General features: G+C 41.0%; 1 protein-coding gene across 2 annotated transcripts in view; it reads left to right on the top strand.

Annotated features, from left to right (window-relative positions):
- The window catches only part of MYOM2 (myomesin 2), a 261,629-nt gene that overhangs the window by 203,187 nt on the left and 36,824 nt on the right, over positions 1 to 21,618 (top strand). For both annotated transcript variants that reach the window (XM_029595753.1, XM_029595751.1), the window contains 4 exons: positions 11,613 to 11,680; positions 12,665 to 12,778; positions 14,933 to 15,020; positions 18,172 to 18,210. In XM_029595753.1, the coding sequence (XP_029451613.1) occupies positions 11,613 to 11,680; positions 12,665 to 12,778; positions 14,933 to 15,020; positions 18,172 to 18,210 (309 nt within the window). The remainder of the gene's footprint in view (positions 1 to 11,612; positions 11,681 to 12,664; positions 12,779 to 14,932; positions 15,021 to 18,171; positions 18,211 to 21,618) is intronic.

Below are 21,618 nucleotides of genomic sequence, written 5' to 3'. Positions count from 1 at the left end.
AATTGTGTGTTGAGTGAAAAAAAAATTCTCTGATTTGTTTTGAATGTGTTGCTTACCAACTTCAGGAAGTATCCCCTAGTCTTTGTATTTTATGAAAGAGTAAACAACAGATTTATATTTACCTATTCTATTCCACTCATGATTGTATAGACTTCTACCATATCCCCCCAGTGCTGTCCCTTCTCCAAGCTGAACAGCCCTAACCTCTTTAGCCTTTCCTCATCTGACAGCTGTTCCATCCCCTTTATCATTTTGGTTGTCTTTATCTGTACCTTTTGCAATGCATCTATATCCTTTTTGAAATATGGCGACCATAACTGTAGCATGGCTACATGTATAGCTCTAGCTATAAATGTAACAAGTATGGGTATCTTGTAAAATAGTACTGAACAAAATCCCCCTGATTGTTGTTATGTGCAAGTTTGCTTCCTTACATGTAGGAGTGACATATATCCACTGGTATCATGTTGATTTCTATATGGCATGTGAAATGTTATGTGCCTGCCATGTGACAGGCTGCATTGAGCAATAGGGCACCTTTTGTTTACAACTGAAATGCATGTTGTATGCAACATTTGGATATAGTGAAAGCCTTGGTAGAATCTAATTTGTCACAAAGAACACTTGGGGAGATGATCCTTTAAAATTTAAAAGAACACAAAGAATTGACTAGGGTACATTGCATAGTAGAGATGTGAATCATGTGATCGATCGTCTTAACGATCGATTTCGGCTGGGGGGGAGGGAATCGGATCGTCGCAGTTTTGTTTTTGTAAATATCGTGTAAATCGGGGGAGGGTGAACATCCCTAAAACCCACCCCGACCCTTTAAAATAAATCCCCCACCCTCCCGAACCCCCCCAAAATGTCTTAAATTACCTGGGGTCCAGTGGGGGGGGGGTCCCGTTGTGATCTTCCACTCTCGGGCCACGGGTGCGTTGATAGAAATGGCGCCGGCGCTACCTTTGCCCTGTCATATGACAGGGCAAAGGTAGCGCCGGCGCCAAAAGTCCCTGGGGATAGCTCCTGGACCCCCGCTGGACCCCCAGGCACTTTTGGCCTGCTTGGGGGGGCCTCCTGACCCCCACAAGACTTGCCAAAAGTCCCTGGGGTCCAGCGGGGGTCCGGGAACGACCTCCTGCACTCGAATCGTGTTGCCGTAATGGAAAATGGCCGGCACCATTTTGCAGTACGGCAATATGGCCATATGGCCGGCACCATTTTGCAAAATGGCGCCGGCCATATGGCCATATTGCCGTACTGCAACACGATTCGAGTGCAGGAGGTCATTCCCGGACCCCCGCTGGACTTTTGGCAAGTCTTGTGGGGGACAGGAGGCCCCCCCAAGCTGGCCAAAAGTGCCTGGGGGTCCAGCGGGGGTCCAGGAGCGATCTCCTACGCTCGTGACGTCGGGGGACAGGAACCAAAATGGCGCCGGCGCTACCTTTGCCCTGTCATATGACAGAGCAAAGGTAGCGCCGGCGCCATTTCTATCAACGCACCCGTGGCCCGAGAGTAGAAGATCACAACGGGACCCCCCTACTGGACCCCAGGTAATTTAAGACATTTTGGGGGGGGGGGTTCGGGAGGGTGGGGGATTTATTTTAAAGGGTCGGGGTGGGTTTTAGGGATGTTTTAGTGTGCCGGTTTTCCCGCCCTCCCCCTTCCCCCGATTTACGATTTTTTGACGATAAATCGGGGGAATTCCTATTAAATATCGCCTCTAACGATTTTTGATGATTTAAAATATATCGGACAATATTTTAAATCGTCAAAAAACAATTCACATCCCTATTGCATAGCCATCTGTATTTTTCATGTCTTGTAGCAGAAGGGACAGAATCCAAGCCACTGCAAGCACATAGTTTAATTATTATTATTATTATTATTATTATTTTTTAACTAGACATCATAGGAGTCATAGTCAGTCATTGTCTGACTAGCAGATTTATCCAGATAAACTTATCTGCCTAAACTTGGCATGGTCAGCAGCATGCCTGTACTGCTGAATATACCTAGTTATTGTAAAGTTAGCTGTATAAGTTTATCTTGCTAACTTTAGGACAGCTGCTTGGCAGTCCAAAAATTATTTGACAATGTTTATTAGATAATGCTGAAAATCAGCATTTATCTAACTAACTGGATCATTCATCAAAGTGCATTATGACTTATTGCATCATGAGATGTGAATGTAAATTTTTAAAACATTCAAAAGGGAGGAATTTATGAACATGAGGGGCATTAACACAGCATGTGATAGCATAACACACATTATCATATACTTTTAACACCGGAAATAACTACACCTTTTTTCCTGGCGTTAATCTGTGCAATATGCCTGAAACAGAATTCAGGGGGAAGGGAGAGTGAGAGAGAGAGAGAGAGAGAGAGAGAGAGAACACCCAGGAAGAGATGCATCAATCTAGGGTGAGAGACCATTGTAGAAATCTCATCCTTGTGTATCTTTTCTCATTCCAAACCTAACCGGCTATATTCAACTATAGCCGGTTAGGTATTTTTGTTATCCAGTTGCATGTAGCTGGATATCTTTAGGCGAGTATGCCCATGCCTATTGAACACTTTTAACCTTTGCAGCTGCACCTTTCAGTTTTTTCCTGTTTTCCTCATTTTATCAAAGTTTCCTTTTTGAAAGTTTAGTGTTAGAGCTGCAGATTTACTTATTGTCCCCCTTGCAGTTATTAGTTTGATCATGTTATGATCACTGTTGCCAAGTGGCCCCTCCACCATTACCTCTCTCACCGAATCCTGCGTTCCACTAAGAATTAAATCTAAAATAGCTCCCTCTCTTGTTGGTTCCTGAATCAATTGCTCCATTAAGCAGTCATTTATTACATCCAGGAATTTTATGTCTCTAGAAGCAGCAGCAGCAAAATAATTCTGTCAGCCACGGTAACTAACTGAGGCCTAGATTTATCAATCTGCTGTAAATATTACATGCAATAGGAAAAGGGGTGTGTTTTACAGTAATAGCTGAATTATTGCAATGTATAGATATTACTGCATTAACTTTTCAGTAATATCTACATAATTGCATTTTCCTACCTGCAAAGTGCTCATTTCAACACTGGGGGGGGGGGGGGGGGGGGGGGAGGGAGAGAGAGAGAGAGACTATCTACAAGGCTCATGTAGTAGTTAACTATTTATCTCTATAGGAAGCCCACCTAGTAACTGAAGATGAGGTTTAGGTAGTAGTGTAGGGGAGTTTAGGTAGTAGTATAGGGGTTAGGGACCACTTTTACATGCAGAGTGAGATGTACGAAAGAACAGTACACTCTTGTGAAGATCTGATGTCCTTCAGAGTGACAAAACTCATAAAAAGATGAGATTTGTACAATGTTCTCTCAACCTAGCTTGATGTTACCCAGGTAGAGAGTCCATCAAGCTTGGGAGAGAGCCATTATAAAACTTTTCAGGAGGACAGCCATTGTCAGACCTAACAAGAGGAGGAGCTGAAATTTGAATGGTAATTCCCCCCTCAAATGCTAACCTATTTTATCTGACATTTCTTAGGGCTTACTGGTATCCTGACAGGTTGGTTTGGTTACATGCAGGTACTCTTTTCATTGAATGTACATACTCTAGCTCACCTTCAAAAGGCGCAAGCAAAGTATAAACAAAGTATAGAGTTGAAAATGCAATGTGCATACATTATTTTCCTTCCCTGATCAAAACATATCCCTAGAAATGCCTCCTCTTAATGTGGCTAAAAGTATAGCTTATGATGAAAGGCTATGCAGGTAGGGCTCTTCAGCTTGGAAAAGAAACAACTGAGAGGGGACATGATGGAAGTTTATAAAATCATGAGTGTGTTGGAATGGGTAAGTAAAGGATAGTTATTACCCTTTCAAATAATACTAAAAGAAGGGGACACTGGATAAATAAAGGGTGGTAATTTACCCTTTCATATAATACTAAAGCAAGCGGACACTACATGAAACTAACAGCAGATTCAAAATAGAATGCAGAAAGTTCTTTTTCATTCAGTGAGCTGTAGAATCTGTTGCCAGTGAATGGCAACTAGCATAATGGGGCTTAAAAGAGGTTTGGAAAAATTCCTGGAGGAAGGTCCATAGCATATTATTAGCTAGGTAGACTAAAGAAAGCTAGTATTATCCATGGGAGTTGGTAACAGGAACTAGATCTACTTGATGGGATCTGCCTAGTTTGGCCACTGTTAGAGAGAGGATGCTGGGCTCGATGGATCTTGGTGTGATCCAGCATGACAGTTCTTATGTTCTGTTTTACAAGGAAAAAAACACCATTTACCTGCATCAATTGCTTTGAAAATTGTCCCGACAATGTACACAATCTTGGGTTCTAAATTACAAGTGTCCATCCAGGAACTTAGAGACACTGAGGCCAATTCATTGAAATCCTCAGCTCAGTGTGCAGCAGCGGTAAAAATAACTGAATAAATAGAATGTTAGAAATCATTCTAAAAAGATTAAAGAATAAAGCCTTTGCACAGAGTTTTGGTGTGACCACATTGATGTGCAATTCTATTCATTCAATCTCAAAAAATGTATAGCAGAACTAGAAAAGACACAGAGAAGAAAAAACAATAATGATAAAGGGGTATGGAATGACTCCCCTATGAAAAAAAAAGCTAAACAGGTACTGTAACTGAGGAGAAGGGACATAATGTAAGTTTATAAAATCATGAGTGGTGAGGAACAGGTTAACAGGGAACAGATATTTTCTCTTTGAAATAGTACCAATTTTAGGGAACTGTCCAGGAAACTAATTGGTAGCACATTTAAAACACATTTAAAAGTATTTTTTCGGTCAAAGCACAATTAAGCAGTGGTATTTGTAGTCGGAAGATGTGGTGAAGATTAATTGTATAGCTGGATTTAAAAATGTTTTTTGGAAGTTTCTGGAGGACAGTTCCATTAACAATTAGTAGCTAGGCAGATATGTTTTATCACCTCCTATGTCTGAAAGTTAGCAATAGGGAAGCAATCTTCCTATTAAGATCTGTAATATATTTCCCATTGAGCCAGATCAGGCACTTTTGGAATCAAGATGCTGTGCTTATTTGGATCATCGTTCTAACCAAGCAAGGCACTTTTTTTACATTAGCTTTTCCTGAATCTTTCCTCTTGACTTCACAGCCAGTAGAGGTTTCAGGAGACCCACAATGACTATGCGTGAGCTGAATTTTCATACACTGGAAAAAATGTATCTCATGCATATTCTCAAATATGTTATTCACCAAGACCAGTAGGGAAGCCCATCTCTCTCTCTATGGGGCCGATGCAAAAAAATTACATTTTTTTATTTTGCACGTGGAGTGAATAATAGCCTCATCAACATGTATTTGCATGTGATGAGCGCTATTAGTTTCGCTGTGCGTTGGATGCGCGTTGGGGAGGCACTAATTCCCTTGTAGTATAAGGGGCTGTGGACACGCCTACAAAATGCGTGCCCTACCACAAGTTAAACAGTGAGCTCAGCTGAGCACACTGTTTTGCATTGGTCCCTAGATATGTATATGTCTTTACACATATTTGTATACTGTATAACACAGATATTAAATTGTAGATTGCAGTTAAAGATTGGTAATCTTACTACAAATAAATCTGCATAGACAATACAATTTAGCATGTTATATGTCATTAAAATTTGATGCAAGAAAAAGCAAAATATTCCCCACAGAGCATTCATTTTAAATGTAAATTATTAAATCAGATGAAATTTGATTCACAGCGTAAGTATTCAGCTTCAGTTTGTATTATTACTGTGGTATTTAACCACTTTTCACTTAATTAAAGGCAAATAGTTTTGCCTGAAGATATTTGCTTCAACTGTACAATCATGAACATATTACAGTATTTTTTTGGTCATTCTGTTCTCTATTTCATGAACATTTTTGTTTGGATGTGTTAGCTAAAACTTCATTTTATCTTTGTCTTATTATATGTAGTTTTTTGTTGGGAGAGATCAGATTTTATGACTTCAGGTGTCTTTGAACATTAACTGGCATGTCTAATTTCCAACCAAAATGATCATAGGTTCATATTTCTCTAAATACCAAAACTAAGGAGGTCATTGGGTTGCGGTATTTTCTTCAGGAGAGGAAAATACCGTGATGGTTTAGAAAGCTGAGGTACTTAGTACTGCTGCTTAGTAAACCCTTGTGGTATTTTCCCCCATGATATAATATCATGGGGAAACATACCGCAGGGTAAAGACTCCAAAAACTATGCAATGGTTGCCCTTTCACTTGGATCTGCCATGTTGTTAAAGTACCATATTGCCCAATCAACCCCTCCCCTATAATGTGTAAACACTCCTGGGGGTCTTGTGAGACCTCCATCCAGTGCCCTCCCTGTTGTCTCTAGACACAGCCATAAAATTAAAAACAACAACAAATTTTAGGTTTGTGCAGTGAATGCTCCTCCCCTCCTCTTTTGAATAACATCCTCAGACTTCAAACCCCCTGAACCATCCTAGCCCACCCTCTCGGGCATACCTTTAAGGGTAGCATAATGGGACCCGGAGCATTCTCTAAGTTCCGAGCCTGGCACTGTCTCAATTCAAAATGGCATTGGCTGGCTGTAATACAAGTTATATGCCCTATCATGTGGCCAGCAGCACTTTGAAATGAGATGTCACTGTGGCAGGAGCCTAGGGGGGCTCTCCAGGCTCCACTAGGCCATCAGGTCTTAAAGGTATGCCTGGGAGAGGGTGCTACAGGGGGTTGGGGGAGAAGTCTAAACCTGGAGGAGGGATTTGAAGCTGGAGGGCTATTTTATTGAAAAGGGATGGGGTTGTGTAGTAGGGAAAGGTATTTGCTACAAAATTTTTTTTTTAATTGCAATTTTTATTTTCAATCAAATATATAACAATGACTTTAGCAAAACCATCATTCAAACTTTACATGTTGAAGCAATATGCAAATCATAAGCAACATTTACAATTTGTCAAGTCACCCTCCCCCATCCCCCAGGAGTCATATAAATCACCGTCTGTAGGACCACATAATCTTTTCGCAATCTGACATAGTCATATAACCCGCAGCACAAAACGGACATTCATACACCTTGCCATGCTATATATTGTGGGCCAGATTTTGTAACCTATGTGAGAGCGTAGATTTGTGTGCACAACCCGGCACGCACAAATCTACGCTCGATTTTATAACATGCGCACGCAGCCGCGCGCATGTTGTAAAATCCAGGGTCGGCGCATGCAAGGGAGTGCACACTTGTGCACCTTGTGCGCGCGGAGCCCTAGGGGAGCCCCGATGGCTTTCCCCGTTCCCTATCTAACCCGCCCCCCCAGCCCTATTTAAATCTACCCCCTACTTTTGTTTTATTATTTACACCTGCCTCTGGGCAGGCGTAGTTTGCGCGCGCCGGCCAAATGCCGGCCATGCCCGTGTCCCGCCCCTCCCTGCCCATGCCCCACCCATTTTTCCATGCCCCAGGACATAAGCGCGTTCCGGGGCTTGTGCATGTCGCCGAGCCTATGCATTGCCAAGCCTATGCACGTAACCCTTTTAAAATCCGCCCCTATGAGCATTCCTGGCCCTCCACTTCATAAAGGGATTCCCATACCCTGTAGAATTTAGGAAGCTGGTGGTTTGTTATTGCTCTTAGTTTGTATAAGAAACATGTCTTCTCAATCCTTTCTATAACATTTAGCTTGGAGGGAATGGCTTTTGATTTCCAAAATAAGGCAAGCTCACACCTGGCAGCCAATATGATTTGATGGACCAGTAACCAGTTAGTAGTAGAGAGATCAAGAGGTAGATGTAATAGTACATATTCTGGAGACAACAGCAAGTTTTGTCCTAGAACCTCATCCATTAAAGATCCCACTTCGGCCCAAAATTGAGCTATTCTAGGGCGTACCCACCACATGTGATAGAAAGTGCCCCTACCCCTGCATTCTTTCCAACATACATCTCCTGTATTTGGGTAAATCTTGTTTAATCTCACTGCCGTGATGTACCATCTCATTAATACTTTGTAGCTGTTTTCTGACAGGAGTGCTGAGATGGAACTTCACTTTGTATTTTGGAATATTAAGTCCCATTCTTCACTGGAAAGATGCTTTCCCAAATCTGCTTCCCAAGCCGATAAATAAGGGGCCTGCAAGGGTAGGGTGTTACTAAGAAACCCATACAAATTGGATATCATACCACTCATTGTATCAGCCTTATCACACCAATGTTCAAGTTGTGTTTTTCCCTTCTATAGATCCTCTTCTACTTTTTCTGCTGCCATAAAATGACGTATTTCCATATAGTAAAAAACATCCCCCTCACTTAGGTTATATTTATCTTGTAGCTCCAAAAAGAAGAGAGGTCTCTGAATCCCCCATATGTTATCTAAGCGAGTTATTCCATTAATTATCCAAGGCTTATACTGTTGTAAAGAGAGCCCAGTGGGGAATTTAATATTATAATTAATTGTTGTACTTTAAAAGTATCGACGTGCTCCTATGAAATGAACCCTCCAGCGATTCTATAGACACAAAGTGTACTTGGTAGTTGGGAGCAAAAACTCCACCCTCTTCCAGGAGTTTTGTGGTTGCCAAACCATAGATCATAGGGGCATACTTTCCACAATCAATTGCTCAACCTTAACCCATATTTTTGGTTCTTTTACCCTATGCCAGTTAACTATTACCTGCAGATGAGCAGCCACATAATACCATCTAAGGTTGGGTACTCCCAAACCCCGCTGTAATTTATGCTGAAACATCACCGAGCTTGCTATCCTTGGGGGTTTTTGTTTCCAAATATAGGAAAAAATACGTCTTTGCCAACACTTTAGAACAGAAGTGGAAATAGGAATTGGGTGTGATTAAAAGAAATAATTTAGCTTAGGGAGAATATTAATTATAACCGAGGCTATTCAGCCAAACCAAGACATTGTGTATGATTCCCAAGTGTCCAGGTCCCTAAGTAATACTCACACAGAGGTTTATAATTCAGATCAAATAGGGCATCATAGTAATTACTAATCTGGATCCCCAGATATTTAATACTACTTTTAGCCCATTTAAAGGGGAATATAGTTTGTAACCTGGGTACATGATCCTCCCTAATCATTAGGTAGAGCACTTTCGATTTATTGAGATTTAGTTTAAATCCCGAAACCTGACTAAAATCCTTCAGCACCCCCAATCACTTCTTTCAATGAGGACTTGGGGGTTCGTCAGGATGAATAGAATGTCATCAGTGGAAAGAGAGATTTTATACTCTGCACTCCCTACCCGGACCCCTTGTATCCTCTCCAAACCTCTGAATTTTATTGCCAACAGTTCCAAAAATAAAGCAAATAACAGGGGTGATAGTGGGCATCCCTGACACATTCCACGTTGTATACATAACGGGTCAGAATATGTACCATTTACCTTTACCCTTGCCGTTGGATTCAAGTAAAGATATTGAATCCAAAACAAGAAGGGGGAACCAAAATTCATTTTATCCAATAAACAAAAGAGATAGGGCCAATGGGCCATATCAAATGCCTTTTCAGCATCAATAGAAAGAAATACTGCTAGAATATCTCTATTTAACCCGCGATGCTAGGTCAATAATTTTTCACACATTATCTGCAGCCATGTGCCCTGGGATAAATCCTGCTTGGTCCAGGTGAATTAATCTGGTCATCACTCGTTTCAGTCGGTTTGCTAGTACCTTGGTCAAAATGTTTTAATCACCAATGAAATGAGCCTATATGATCCACATTGGGTCAGATCCCTGAGATTAGAATTTTTTACAGAATAAAGCGGTAAAGCAGTCTAGGCCAGGTGCCATATTCATTTTAAGTTCTTAAATCACATGAAGAACCTCTATAGAAGATATATCCTTATCAAAAAATTGTTTTTTGGCTTCATTTATAATAGGGAGATCAAGTTTATTTAAATATTCCTCCATTTGGTTGGGAAGAATATAAGAGTCGGCCGTATTTAACTTTTTATAGAAATTCATAAACCTCCGCCTCAAATCCTTAGGGGCAGTCAGCATGTGGCCATCCCCTGCTTTGATTTTAATAATTTGTTGTTGGGCTATGCACTTTTTTAATCATCGTGCTAATAGATGACTAGCTTTGTTTCCCCATTCAAACGGTTCCCGACGCAATTGGTTTAGTTGAAAAGCCACCTTATCAGCTTCTATCACCTGTAAAGCGTCTCTAGCTCTCTGTAATTGTTTATTGCTAATCTTCGCTAATATTCTCTTATGGATTATTTCCAGAGATTTGACCTCTGCTGTTAGACGCCTCTGTTTATCTATTCGGGCCCTTTTCAAAAAGGCTGCCCGAGCAATTAGTCACCCTCTTATTACCACTTTTAATCCTTCCCACAACAGAGAAGGGCTTATTCCATTCACATCATTAAGATCTACATATTCATTTATTGCTCCTGCGACTTGTGAACAAAACAGGTCATCTCCCAGCAGAGTGCTATTGAGAGTCCAGAAGTGCCCTCCCTCCTCTCTGTTTACATGTTGCACCTGCAACCATATAGGGGCATGATCAGACCATGAAGTTGGCCCTATCTCTGCTTTTAAGGCCCTAGATAATAAGGATTTATTTACCAGAAAGAAATCAATCCTGGAGTATGATTGGTGTGGGCTTGAAAAAAAAGTATAATCACGATTATGTGGGGACTTATGCCTCCAAATATTTGCTACACAAATTTAAATATTTTTTTTTGTTGTTTTTAATATTAGGGCTGCTTTTAGAAGCTGTGGGTGGAGTGGTTGTGGGTCTCACAAGACCCCCAGGGCAGTTTACAGAGTTTAAGGTGGGACGTTATAGCTCTTTAAGAAACTACCTGGACTGAAGGCATCATGATGTCCATCGGGATAGTTAGCTATAATTCCTGAGTTGCAGCTAAATTTCAGGATAAAGGCATAGCTTGTGATTTTTCAGGCAAGCTGCATTATTTTATTTATATTAAATTTACTGGTAATGAGTTGTTTTCTTTGCATTTGCAAATCATCTGCAGGTAAAGCAGCTCATCAGTACGTTTGCGATTTTGGGGGTAAAATAATGCATGGTAGTGAAAATACCACACCTTATTACTGCATTAAACTGTTTACTGCATGGTAAACACTGTTTACCAGTAGTGAATGCCTTACACAGTTTAATAAATATATTCCTAAGTATGTTACATTTATGTTGAATTTGTATTAATGTACATCGTTTTGGTTTACAAGCTGTAAGAAATGTGATCAATCAAAAAATAAATTGAACTGGATTAAATAAGATATAACAAAATTCAATTCTGATCCCCAGAATGTCAAACTGATCAGATTTTTGGGCCATGCATAGAAATAGAGAAAATGACATATATTTAGGAATCAAATTCATGATATAATGAAGACATGGCTAACTTGCACTGAACTGTGCTTTGGATGTTTGGATGTTCTGAAATTTAAACATTTATGGCCTCTGGGGACAAGAACTGGATATCTCAGAAAAGCACAGTCTATGAAAGCATCACCAGTTTACACAATTATACAATGTTGTCTTTTTCTACTGATGTGCCTATGCTATATTTCTTCAAGTTGAAAATACACTGCGACTATAGATTACAAGTTGTAACTATTATTACTGTATATTTCTTAGGTCCTTATTTTCTAGAGTATTTGTCTTGGGATGTTACAGAAGCATGTAACGTGGTACTTATGTGCAAGGTAAGAGAATATATACTTTATTTATGGCTATTGTTTTAAGATCCTGCCATACAGCTTTGCTGTTTTACAATTAATGAGCTGTACAGATGACATCCAAAGTGGTGTGAATAATTCGAATGACTCCAGTGCTTCACTCTAAATTCAGACTCAATAAATACTTTATAAGTTCCTTAGGGCTGCCAAAGGCATTTAGACCCTTTTAGAATTAATAACAGCCAGGCATATACTATCATTGATTGATTGATTAAAAATTAATTTTGATGGTCTTCTTACATAGTACACTACACTCAATGTTGATAGCTAGCATTTAGAAAAGTAAGAGTTTAATGGTGCAGAATTTTCTCCAGTAAGATTTAGAAATTTGGTTCCATTATACGGTAAGCATTACAATGCTATCATCTTCCTTCTAAATTGAACTGTTTCTTGATCAAGCAAAAATGGCATTTCCTATCATTTTCATTCCTCTATATTTGGTGCATTTTTCTCTACAATATATTCTCTTTTTTGTGTTCCAATGACTAGTTAGTATTTTTTTTTAAACTATTGTTTCTCCTTTCTTCTTATACTTCCAGCTTAATCGGAATCAGTGCTGGAATTCTAGTGCCATGAGCCTTCATTCACAAGTAGATGGGGATTTTTCCCCTATTTCAATAGGCCCCCGCCCCCCGCCCCCCCCACCTAGTCTGGTCATTGTAGCAGTGGCCCTGAGACTGGGAAACAAATGCTTCAAAGCTCCTTCCAGAACCCTGCTTCAAGGCTCTAAATTTGGCCAAGTCACCCTTAATGATGACCATGACTCCCTTCCCCCGGGGGATATATTGCTACCTGAGCACCAGTCGGCCCAAGGTATGGAAAACTCGAGCTATGGATCAAACCAAGGACCCTCCAAATGGCTGTGTACAGCCACCAAGCTGCCGGGATGGCTCAAAGTTATTTTTTTTCAATGAATAAATGATTAATATTACAAATATTTTTGTTTTTTAGGTAGCAAATACCAAGAAGGAGACTGTTTTCAAATGGTATAAAGATGGTGTTCACTTTGAGGCTGAAGAGCTGCCAGATTTGCAGAAAGGAGTGTGTAGGTTATTAATTCCAAAGGTATTGTATCTACTTTTGTATAATAGAAAATGAGAGTGATGCTGAGTCATAGAGAGAGAATCTGTTGAACCTGTTGAAAAATCTATTGTCCAACAAGCTGCATAACCCATAGCATAAATGATACGTAAATATTTAAGGGAATTTACGACACTACAGTTATACAAGTGTCTAACATGAATACTGCAAGTTTAATGTATTTATAACAAAAATTGTTTAGCTTGAAAATATAAGTTTTATTTTTCAAAAATAAATGAGAAGTACTAATGTGTCAACATGTTCCACTGTTTGGCCAAATTTTACAGAAATGTTTTTCTGTTTCAGACATGCAACATCAAAGCACACACTACTGCCATCTACATAGTCCATAAAATAATACCACTGAGTAGTAGAATGAATTTGTTTGGGACTGAAGTTTGTTAATATGACAAGAGTTCAAATATCTTTTACTATTGTCTTTGAAACAAGCAGTAGTGCTTTCAGCTGTTTGAACATGAGATTGGCTTTTAATCAGCGAAGGTTTTTTTATTTCAGTCTTGAATCTGTACATCATATCATATTAATGTTCATCATCAAAAATATTTGATTTATATAATATTTGTCATTCAAATATGATTCCAAAGAGGTCAATGTTCAATGGAATTTAGCCAAATATCTCACAAGTTTCCAATGCTGACTTTTCAATATTTCCTCCACTGGCTGGGTAGCTCATTATCAGGTGGAGTTAAGATAGCCAGCTGTTATCTGGCTAACTCTGATATTTAGAGTTAGATGGAAACTTAGCTGGCTACCTATAGTCATGCCATAGAGCAGCTCTAATGATAGCCAGATAAATGTATCTGGCTATCTATAAGACAGCCGGCTATACTTCAGGAGTGTGGCTGAACCACTGAATAATCCTTCTAAAGTTAGATGCATAAGTTTATCTGGCTAACTTTGTAGTCTGGCCAGTAACTAAATATTTTTTCCAAAGTGGGTTTTTTTTTTTTTTCAATTTAATACCTCTAAATAAATGAAAACCCCCACACTGAACTCTTCAAAACAATGTGCCAGAGCAGTAGAGAGTTGGTTTCACTTGCTGCTGATGTTTGATGTTTTGCTTTTGAGATGAAGCATAATGCTTTTTCTGCTTGTTTCCAGTCTGGGTAATATCTTTAGTACTAATACTTCAGAACATGCATGAAGCCAGGTTTATAGTCAGGAGGCATGAATAAAAACTTCTACAGGAAAGAAGAAAGAATGAGCAATGTTTTATTAATATTATAATTATTGTTTCATTACGGTTGGGTAAACGGAAGCATGGGGAAATAAAATGACTAGCCTAAGGTTAGGGTGCATATTCGAGTGGAAGAGAGAGACAAATGCATATCTCATTACATATTCCCATCTCTTTAACACTGCAGCACACTCACTGAATACTTTAGAAGCTAAATGAAAAATCAGGGTTTAAATGGAAATGATTAGATTCATAATAATATGCCTATTTGTATGAACTTGGACGAAGCAGCTTTAATCCCCCCCGACCCCCCCAAGGATTTCATTCTCTGCTTTTTACTTTTTTACAAAGGCACATAAATGAGCATTAGCGCAATAGGACACCCTTTACCTACTTTCACGGCTCTCATTTGGAGTCAATGGGACATTTTATGTTGTGTATGTAAAATACACTACAGAATATTCCACTTGTAGAGCAAGTGGGGAAAGTGCACACTACAACATAGCATATCTGAGATACATTTTTGATCCTCCCCACCACCCCTGGTGTTACCACCGTCCCCTAAAGCAGGATGGGAACATTTTACTCCCTGCCATACCTCTAATAAGACATGATGCTAACCCCTGAACCACAGTGCCAAGGGGCAGGATAAAGATCCCAGACCAAACTGGGCCCACAGAGCCTGCAACTGCGAAAGATACAGCTGGGAGTAGATTTAACCTCATTCACGGTTTGGACAAATAAATAACAGCAAAAGCTAGAAGCATGTCCTAAAAATTATTTTTCTAAAACAGACATTGAATTGAATTCTGTTTCAAATACTGCAGTATTCCTAGCACCATTAGTTGTAATTGGATACTTAGAGTTATCGTGGGTTACAATATGCCTTTGTTTATTTCTTTTGTCATACATTATCTCTAGTGGTGTAATATTTTTTCTAGCTGTCTAAAAAGATACAAGGTGTTTATAAAGCAACATTGACAGATGAAAGAGGTGAAGATGTGTCTACTATCGACATAGGAAATAAAGGTAAAACCAAACCTCATTTGGTTTGTTCAAGTAAGATACACGCGTAACCTCCGAAAAGCTGCCCCTTCCACCCCCTGCGTGCGCCCTGGGACATGCGTAACTCCCGGGGCTTTCCTGGGGGGGAGGGGGCATGTCAGTGGCGTGTCGGGGGTGTGTTGCGGCTGGCGCATCATCGGGGGCGTTCCGGGAGCGGGGACATGGGCATGGTTCCGGCCATGGGGCATTCTGGGGGCATGGCCGCGGCCTCCGGACCAGCCTCCGGACCGGAACATGGCGCGCCGGCAGCCGGCCTCGGGCAGGCATAAAATAAAGGTGTGTGTGTGGGGGGAATTAGTTAGGGCTGGGGGGTGGGTTAGATAGGGCAAGGGAGAGGAAGGTGGGGGGGGGGACGGAAGGAAGGTTCCCTCTGAAGCCGCTGCCGATTTTGCGCAGCCTTGCTCATGCCGACCCTGTATTTTATAACATGCGCGCAGCAGCGCCAGGTTGCACGAACAAATCTACTCCCACGCACACCTTTTAAAATCTACCCCTATGTGTTATTTTAAGTCCTAAGCAAGCCCCATGTACTATACTAATGATTTATACTGTCAATGTTTTCAGTCATGCAGATACGAAATCACCATTATGACTATTTCAGCTATTTGTACCTTAGATGTATCTTAAACATTTATCCACATTCATTATTGTATATGCTGGGTACAAAACAGTATGAAAAAACGGATGTGGATCATAATTGCATGAACCTCTAAAAATCATTTTAAACAGGCAGTATCCCTTATCTTAATGAAAAACTATGGCTGGATATAAAATCATTCCATGTAGTCACTTTAAATGTCATCTTCAGGTTTATGTTAATGAGATTCGTCAATGCTCCTTTCTTTTGTCTTTTACAGTACCTCTTCTAATATCTGTTACATCATGATGCTACCCCCACTGCCAATCCTCGCATCTTCCATTTGCTTTCACTTACCATGCCATTAATATGCCAAGTATGACAATGTTCTTTTCTAGCACGAGGGCAGTATCTAGTTCTCTAAAGAGACAGTTTTACACACTGTTCTGACCAGCTATTTGGTATTACCACTTGTTCTATCCCAGAGACGGTACCTATAAATGTTACCGTACTTTAGAATCATTCCTTCTTTTTGATCAGCCTGAGCAGTGGGATCCTGATTTACAAGTCCAAGACACTTTTGTTAGAAGGAGGTCCATATTCAGCAGCATTTTTAGCCAGCTAAATGAATATTTGGGCACTTAGCCTGCTAATAAGTTAGTCGTCTAGAATTAAGCCAGTTAAGGGCCTCATTTACTCACCATTTTTCCCATAGATGTAGAATGGGAGAAAAGCCTTAGTTAATTAGGCCCTAAGGGAGGGGCATTCTGGATGCTCAACTGAGAGGAGTTGAGATAGCTGGCTAATTCTGATATTTAGAGTTAGCTGGTAACTTAGCCAGCTAAGGGGGTTATTTTCCAAGCTGTGTTATGGGCTTTTCGCATGCGTTAAGGCATTTTCGCATGCAAAAAGCACCATAAGAACATAAGAAATTGCCATGCTGGGTCAGAGCAAGGGTCCATCAAGCCCAGCATCCTGTTTCCAACAGAGGCCAAACCAAGCCACAAGAACCTGGCAATAGTGCGATGCTAATTTGGAAAAGCGGAGGAGTTTGGGGCGGGGTTTCTGTCCAAGTGGGCTGGCTTCGCAAATTGCAAAGCCATATCGCACATTTTAAATGCCAGAAATAACTACACCTTTTTCATTTGCGTTAAGTTGTGCGATATGGCTATATCACACTTTGCGATCTTTTCACAAATAGTATTTTAAGCTGTGTGAGGGAGAGGGAGAGGGAGAGAGAGAGAGAGATATTTATACCTCTGTCGAGGTGAGGTTTATGTAGTAGTGTAGGGGTTAGGGGCTCCTTTGACATTCAGAGTGAGACGGACGAACAGAACAATACACTCTTGTGAAGATTTGGTGTCCTTCGGAGTGAGGAAACTCACACAAAGATGAGATTTGTACAATGCTCTCTCAACCTAACTTGATGGACTCTCTACCTGGGTAACATCAAGATAGCTGGCTATATTCAATAGTTTGGCTGCATTATTGAATATGCCTCTAAAGTTAGCCGGATAAGTTTATCTGGCTATCTTAACTATCTTGACTGTGTCTGAATATGGATCTCATACAAGCTCATGACACTAGCTACTCCTTCACTTTGTATTTATGGGAAAATACTATAGTACATGGGTAGGCATAAGTAAATCTGGTCCTAGAATGCCACAAACAGGTCTGGCTTGAATATGTATGAGCTATATTTGCATGCACTGCCTTCACTTTTATACAGTATATCTCATGCATATTCATTTTGGATATTCTGAAAACCAGATCTGTTTGTGGCTCTCCAGAACCAGAGTTGCCCTCCACTGTTATAGTGTAACTCAGGGGACCCCAAACCTGCTTCTTGAGAGCTGCAAACTAGTATGGCATTCAGGATTTCCACAATGAATGTGCATGAGATATACATGTATGTTTTGTATGCAAATATGTACACATTAATTGTGAAAATCTTGAAAAGCTGACAGGATTGTGGCCCCTTGACAATTAAATTTAGGGCCCTCTGCTCTAAACTAATGTTTTCAAAATCCTTGAATAGATGGTAAAACATTCTTATCACTAGTTATTACCAATGATTAGCATGGTGTAGATGTGCTTTTGCATATTGAATTATACTGATTATTCTAGTTGTGCTTATTAAAGCTTTATATTAAGTCAGTGGTTTCCAACCCTATCCTGGGGACCCCCCAGTCATTTGGGTTTTCAGGATACCCACAATGAATATGCATGAGAGAAATTTTGCATGTTATGGAGGCATTGTATGCACATTTTCTCTCATGCATATTCGTTGTGGAAATCCTGAAAACCCAACTGTCTGGGGGGTTCCCAGGACAGGGTTGGGAACCAATGTATTAAGTAAAGCTATGGTTATAATTTCCAGAAATACCATGGATAACACTTGTAACAACTCAACGTGTTGAACAAGATGTTTAACAATTTATAAATGTCAAATTACCTTGTTGATCAAGCATACAGTTTAACCAAACAGAGGAAATGTTGCTAATACACCATAATGTCACTTTTCTCTTGATTTGTCAGATTTCGAGGCTATGATCTTTGCAATAAGCCGAGTCAGTGGTAAGTCAATTATCTCTAATTATCTCTTATTGCTATTTTCGAATGTGTTGACACCACCATATACTAAATTCCAGTTGAAATGATTGGATGCTGCAACAGGAAAAGGAAAGCTCCATGTCAGTTTTCCAGTTTGTGACAAACTCTACAACAACTTTATGGGTAGTTTCCTATAATGGGGTGCCTGTGCACCTGCTGAGAAGCCACTAAGTTCATAAGTCCGATGTATGGATTCCTAAGTGGCAGAGGGGCTCCTGCAGGTCGATTTCACCAGCGATGCTGGAATGTTGTCGACGCATGGCTAAGACTCTGTCCTCTTTTGGTGCAGGTTGATGACAGTGTACTCCATGATAGGCTTCTGTGAGATGCTTCAATGTCATCAGCCCACGTCACTACCACTGCTGGCCCTGGATTGGCTGCAGAGCTGGTGCAATGATGTCAAGGGGAAAGAGCTGATGGGAGATTTAAATCCAGCTGGCTCCCTTGCTTTTCCACCAGCCCAGACCTTGTAGATGTACCAAGCCCATAATTCCAGAACCCCTGCCAAATGCCCTAAGGAAGGGAAGGAAGGAAGCCCACATTGGTCTGATGCTGTCTGCCTTCTCTTCTGTAGGACATCTGGCATGAGTCTGGTGGAAGTAAGTACAGAGTACAACAATGTCAACCATCAAAACTCTCTCTTGTGGGAATTTTCAGAGTAGTCCCTAGTGGGAGCCCACTGACTGTCCCTAGAGGGAGCCCCTTGAATGTCCGTGCCATGTACACCTGAAGAAGGTCTTTTACTTTCATGATTCTCTCCTCACCTTGGGTAGTCTTTGATGTTATTCAAGTTTTTAGATTGCTGTTCTTCCTGTGCTTATGCTCTTCACAATTCATCTAGTGGATATTTAGTGCATGTTTTCTTTTTTATCCCTTTTCCCTCTTCCATGCCAAACTGTCCAGAATATCCATAACTGGTAGATCTTGGGTAGAAGATGTTTAGCTATAGGATGGGCATGTTACCATACCATTTTAAGTAGAAATTTCTTCCTTTCAGTATCTGATTGCACTTAAAGAGGGGTACCAGTAATCTGATACCATGCCCTGACATGTCCTCTCACTCTTCTCCCTGTTGTCTCTACTACCTCCCTATGTGTTTCAAGCATATGGAGAGATGTTGTCTTGTGTGTCAAACAAGTGATAGAACTCTGACCCTTCTGGTGGCTCTTTGCTGTGACCATCCATGCTGATATATATACCTTTAGTTAACTCTCTGGCTATTCCCGGAGGTATATTTCTGCCAGTGCATTTAGGTGTAACTTCAGATGCCAACAAGCTCTGCATTCTCACTGCCGTACCTAAAAAAAAAAAAAAAAAAATTAAAAAAGAAGGGAGGGGGGAGCAAAATCTGCCAGGGAGAAAGGACTGTCACAAGCCTATTGCTGCCATTCTTTGGCTGCTTTATGGTCCCTAAGAAGTGTATTTGTTGAAGAGCAGCATCAGTAACAGCTTTCATATCCTGTCTGAGGCTCCTTCTACCGCTTTCCTCCAGATCAACAAGTGGCACGAACTGCAGTTTTTTCTGGGTGCATGATGCAGTGCCATTCAAATTAGGGAATGATGCAGGGCCTCACTGGGATATAGTTTGAAATTACTGACCTCCTGTCTCATAGGCCACTTAGTTGCTTGCTGATTCCACTGGGTTTCTACCTTTGGTTATGATACCACTTGTAGCTGTTGTCTGGGGCATCTGTGCTGCAGAGGCTACTATCTTGATGGCACAGTGGAGGATCTGTGGCGATCAGGACAGAGACATTTGCTTGAGCCAGACCTTCGCTTGTATGATGTATTTTAAAGCATTTCTGTGGTGCTGTTGGAGCCCATTTTATGGCATGTTATGAAATCACATGAAGAAAGCATTTCACAGTGAAGTGGTGCCTGCTCAGATGCTTCAAGTGGAAGAGAATTGTAGCCAGGAAGTGTGGTTCAGGCCTGTAATCCTTGCAGAGTCTCTGAGCCAGTCAGGTTAGTTTTGCTATCAATACTGGGGTTCACTATACACCAACCAACCTCTTTCCCTATACTAATAATTCTCCAACATTCGCCGATTCAAGGGAAACCTTGTTCAGTGGTCTTTCTTGTGTACGGTGGCTCTGTTCAAGGATAACCAATTTGTGGTTATCCTTTTCATTCGCCCCGTATATTACTCTTTATTATTCATAATTTAGTACTTATTTTCTTTATTTTATTTTCTCCCATTAATTTTTACTTATGAAATCCCTTCTCCCTGACTGTTTATCTGACCCACTTGTATATTCTTATGGTCATATACTTATCAAGGCCGCCGCCTCTGTCTCTTCTCATAGGGTCGGATCCGCCTGCCCGACATTGGCCATGTTTCAGCTCTGTGTGCCTGCTTTAGGGGCTACGGGAGAGAAATCTACTGTGTCCAATCAGGGTTCACAGTGTCGACATATCTTCAATTTTTCTGTTGTACGTGTGCGTGTGGAAGACGCGTGTGGAGACACAGAAGGAAGGCGTCGTCCACGCGCACACGTACAACAGAAAAATTGAAGATATGTCGACACTGTGAACCCTGATTGGACACAGTAGATTTCTCTCCCATACTTTTTGTAGGTGCTGAAGAAACTAATCTGTTCCTTTGGTGGGTAGGCCACAGCAGTCTCCTGACCCTACAGGAGGAAGGGGTGCAGGCATGGCAGCCTCTCTGTGGCAGGGTGCTTGAGCATAGGATTGGGGGTGGCACATGAATCTGCTTATGAAAGGGGCTGGAGAGCTCACACAGGTGTGGCTAAGGTCACATCCTTGGAACAGAGAAAAATAATCCAGGGATGTGACAGAAGACAGGCCCAGATATTGAGCTAGGAAGATACCTGACTGGTCTGATTACCAACACCGGGAGGGGAGGTCAGCAGGCTTGCTGCATGGCAGTCTGCCCAGTTGGTCTCTTCTATGGCACAGCTCTGATTCAGCAAGGCTCTGTATGAGTAGAGGCAGGCCCTTGGGTGACCAGCAGGAAGTGTCCTGACCCTTGAAGGCTCTCCCACCTCTGACCTTGTTTTTCTTATATAGCCTTAAAGGTGAATTTTAAAAGTCCAGCGTGTGCCAAAATCGGGAGATACGCACACAAGTCAGGCCAGTGCATGCCGTGTGGATTTTAAAAGGCGCCAACATACACATGGACTTTCTGCTACACGAACAAATACATTTTCCCAAAAAAAAGGGGCAGGGCATGGGCATGGTCTGGGTAGGGTATGGGTGTTCCCAGATTTCACAATGAAACTAGCACATACAAACCTAAGAGAGGTCTACTGGATACTATTAATCAAATTTGGACAACAGCTGTAGTATCGGATCCATGTCCTTTTCACATTGTTAAAAATATGATACAGTGTGCAGGTGACAAGTTAC

This window comes from Rhinatrema bivittatum, chromosome 3 (assembly GCF_901001135.1).
Source record: "Rhinatrema bivittatum chromosome 3, aRhiBiv1.1, whole genome shotgun sequence".
Classification (NCBI taxonomy): domain Eukaryota; kingdom Metazoa; phylum Chordata; class Amphibia; order Gymnophiona; family Rhinatrematidae; genus Rhinatrema; species Rhinatrema bivittatum.
The sequence above is the reverse complement of the archived record's forward strand: the minus strand, read 5'-3'. Positions and strand labels throughout refer to the sequence as shown.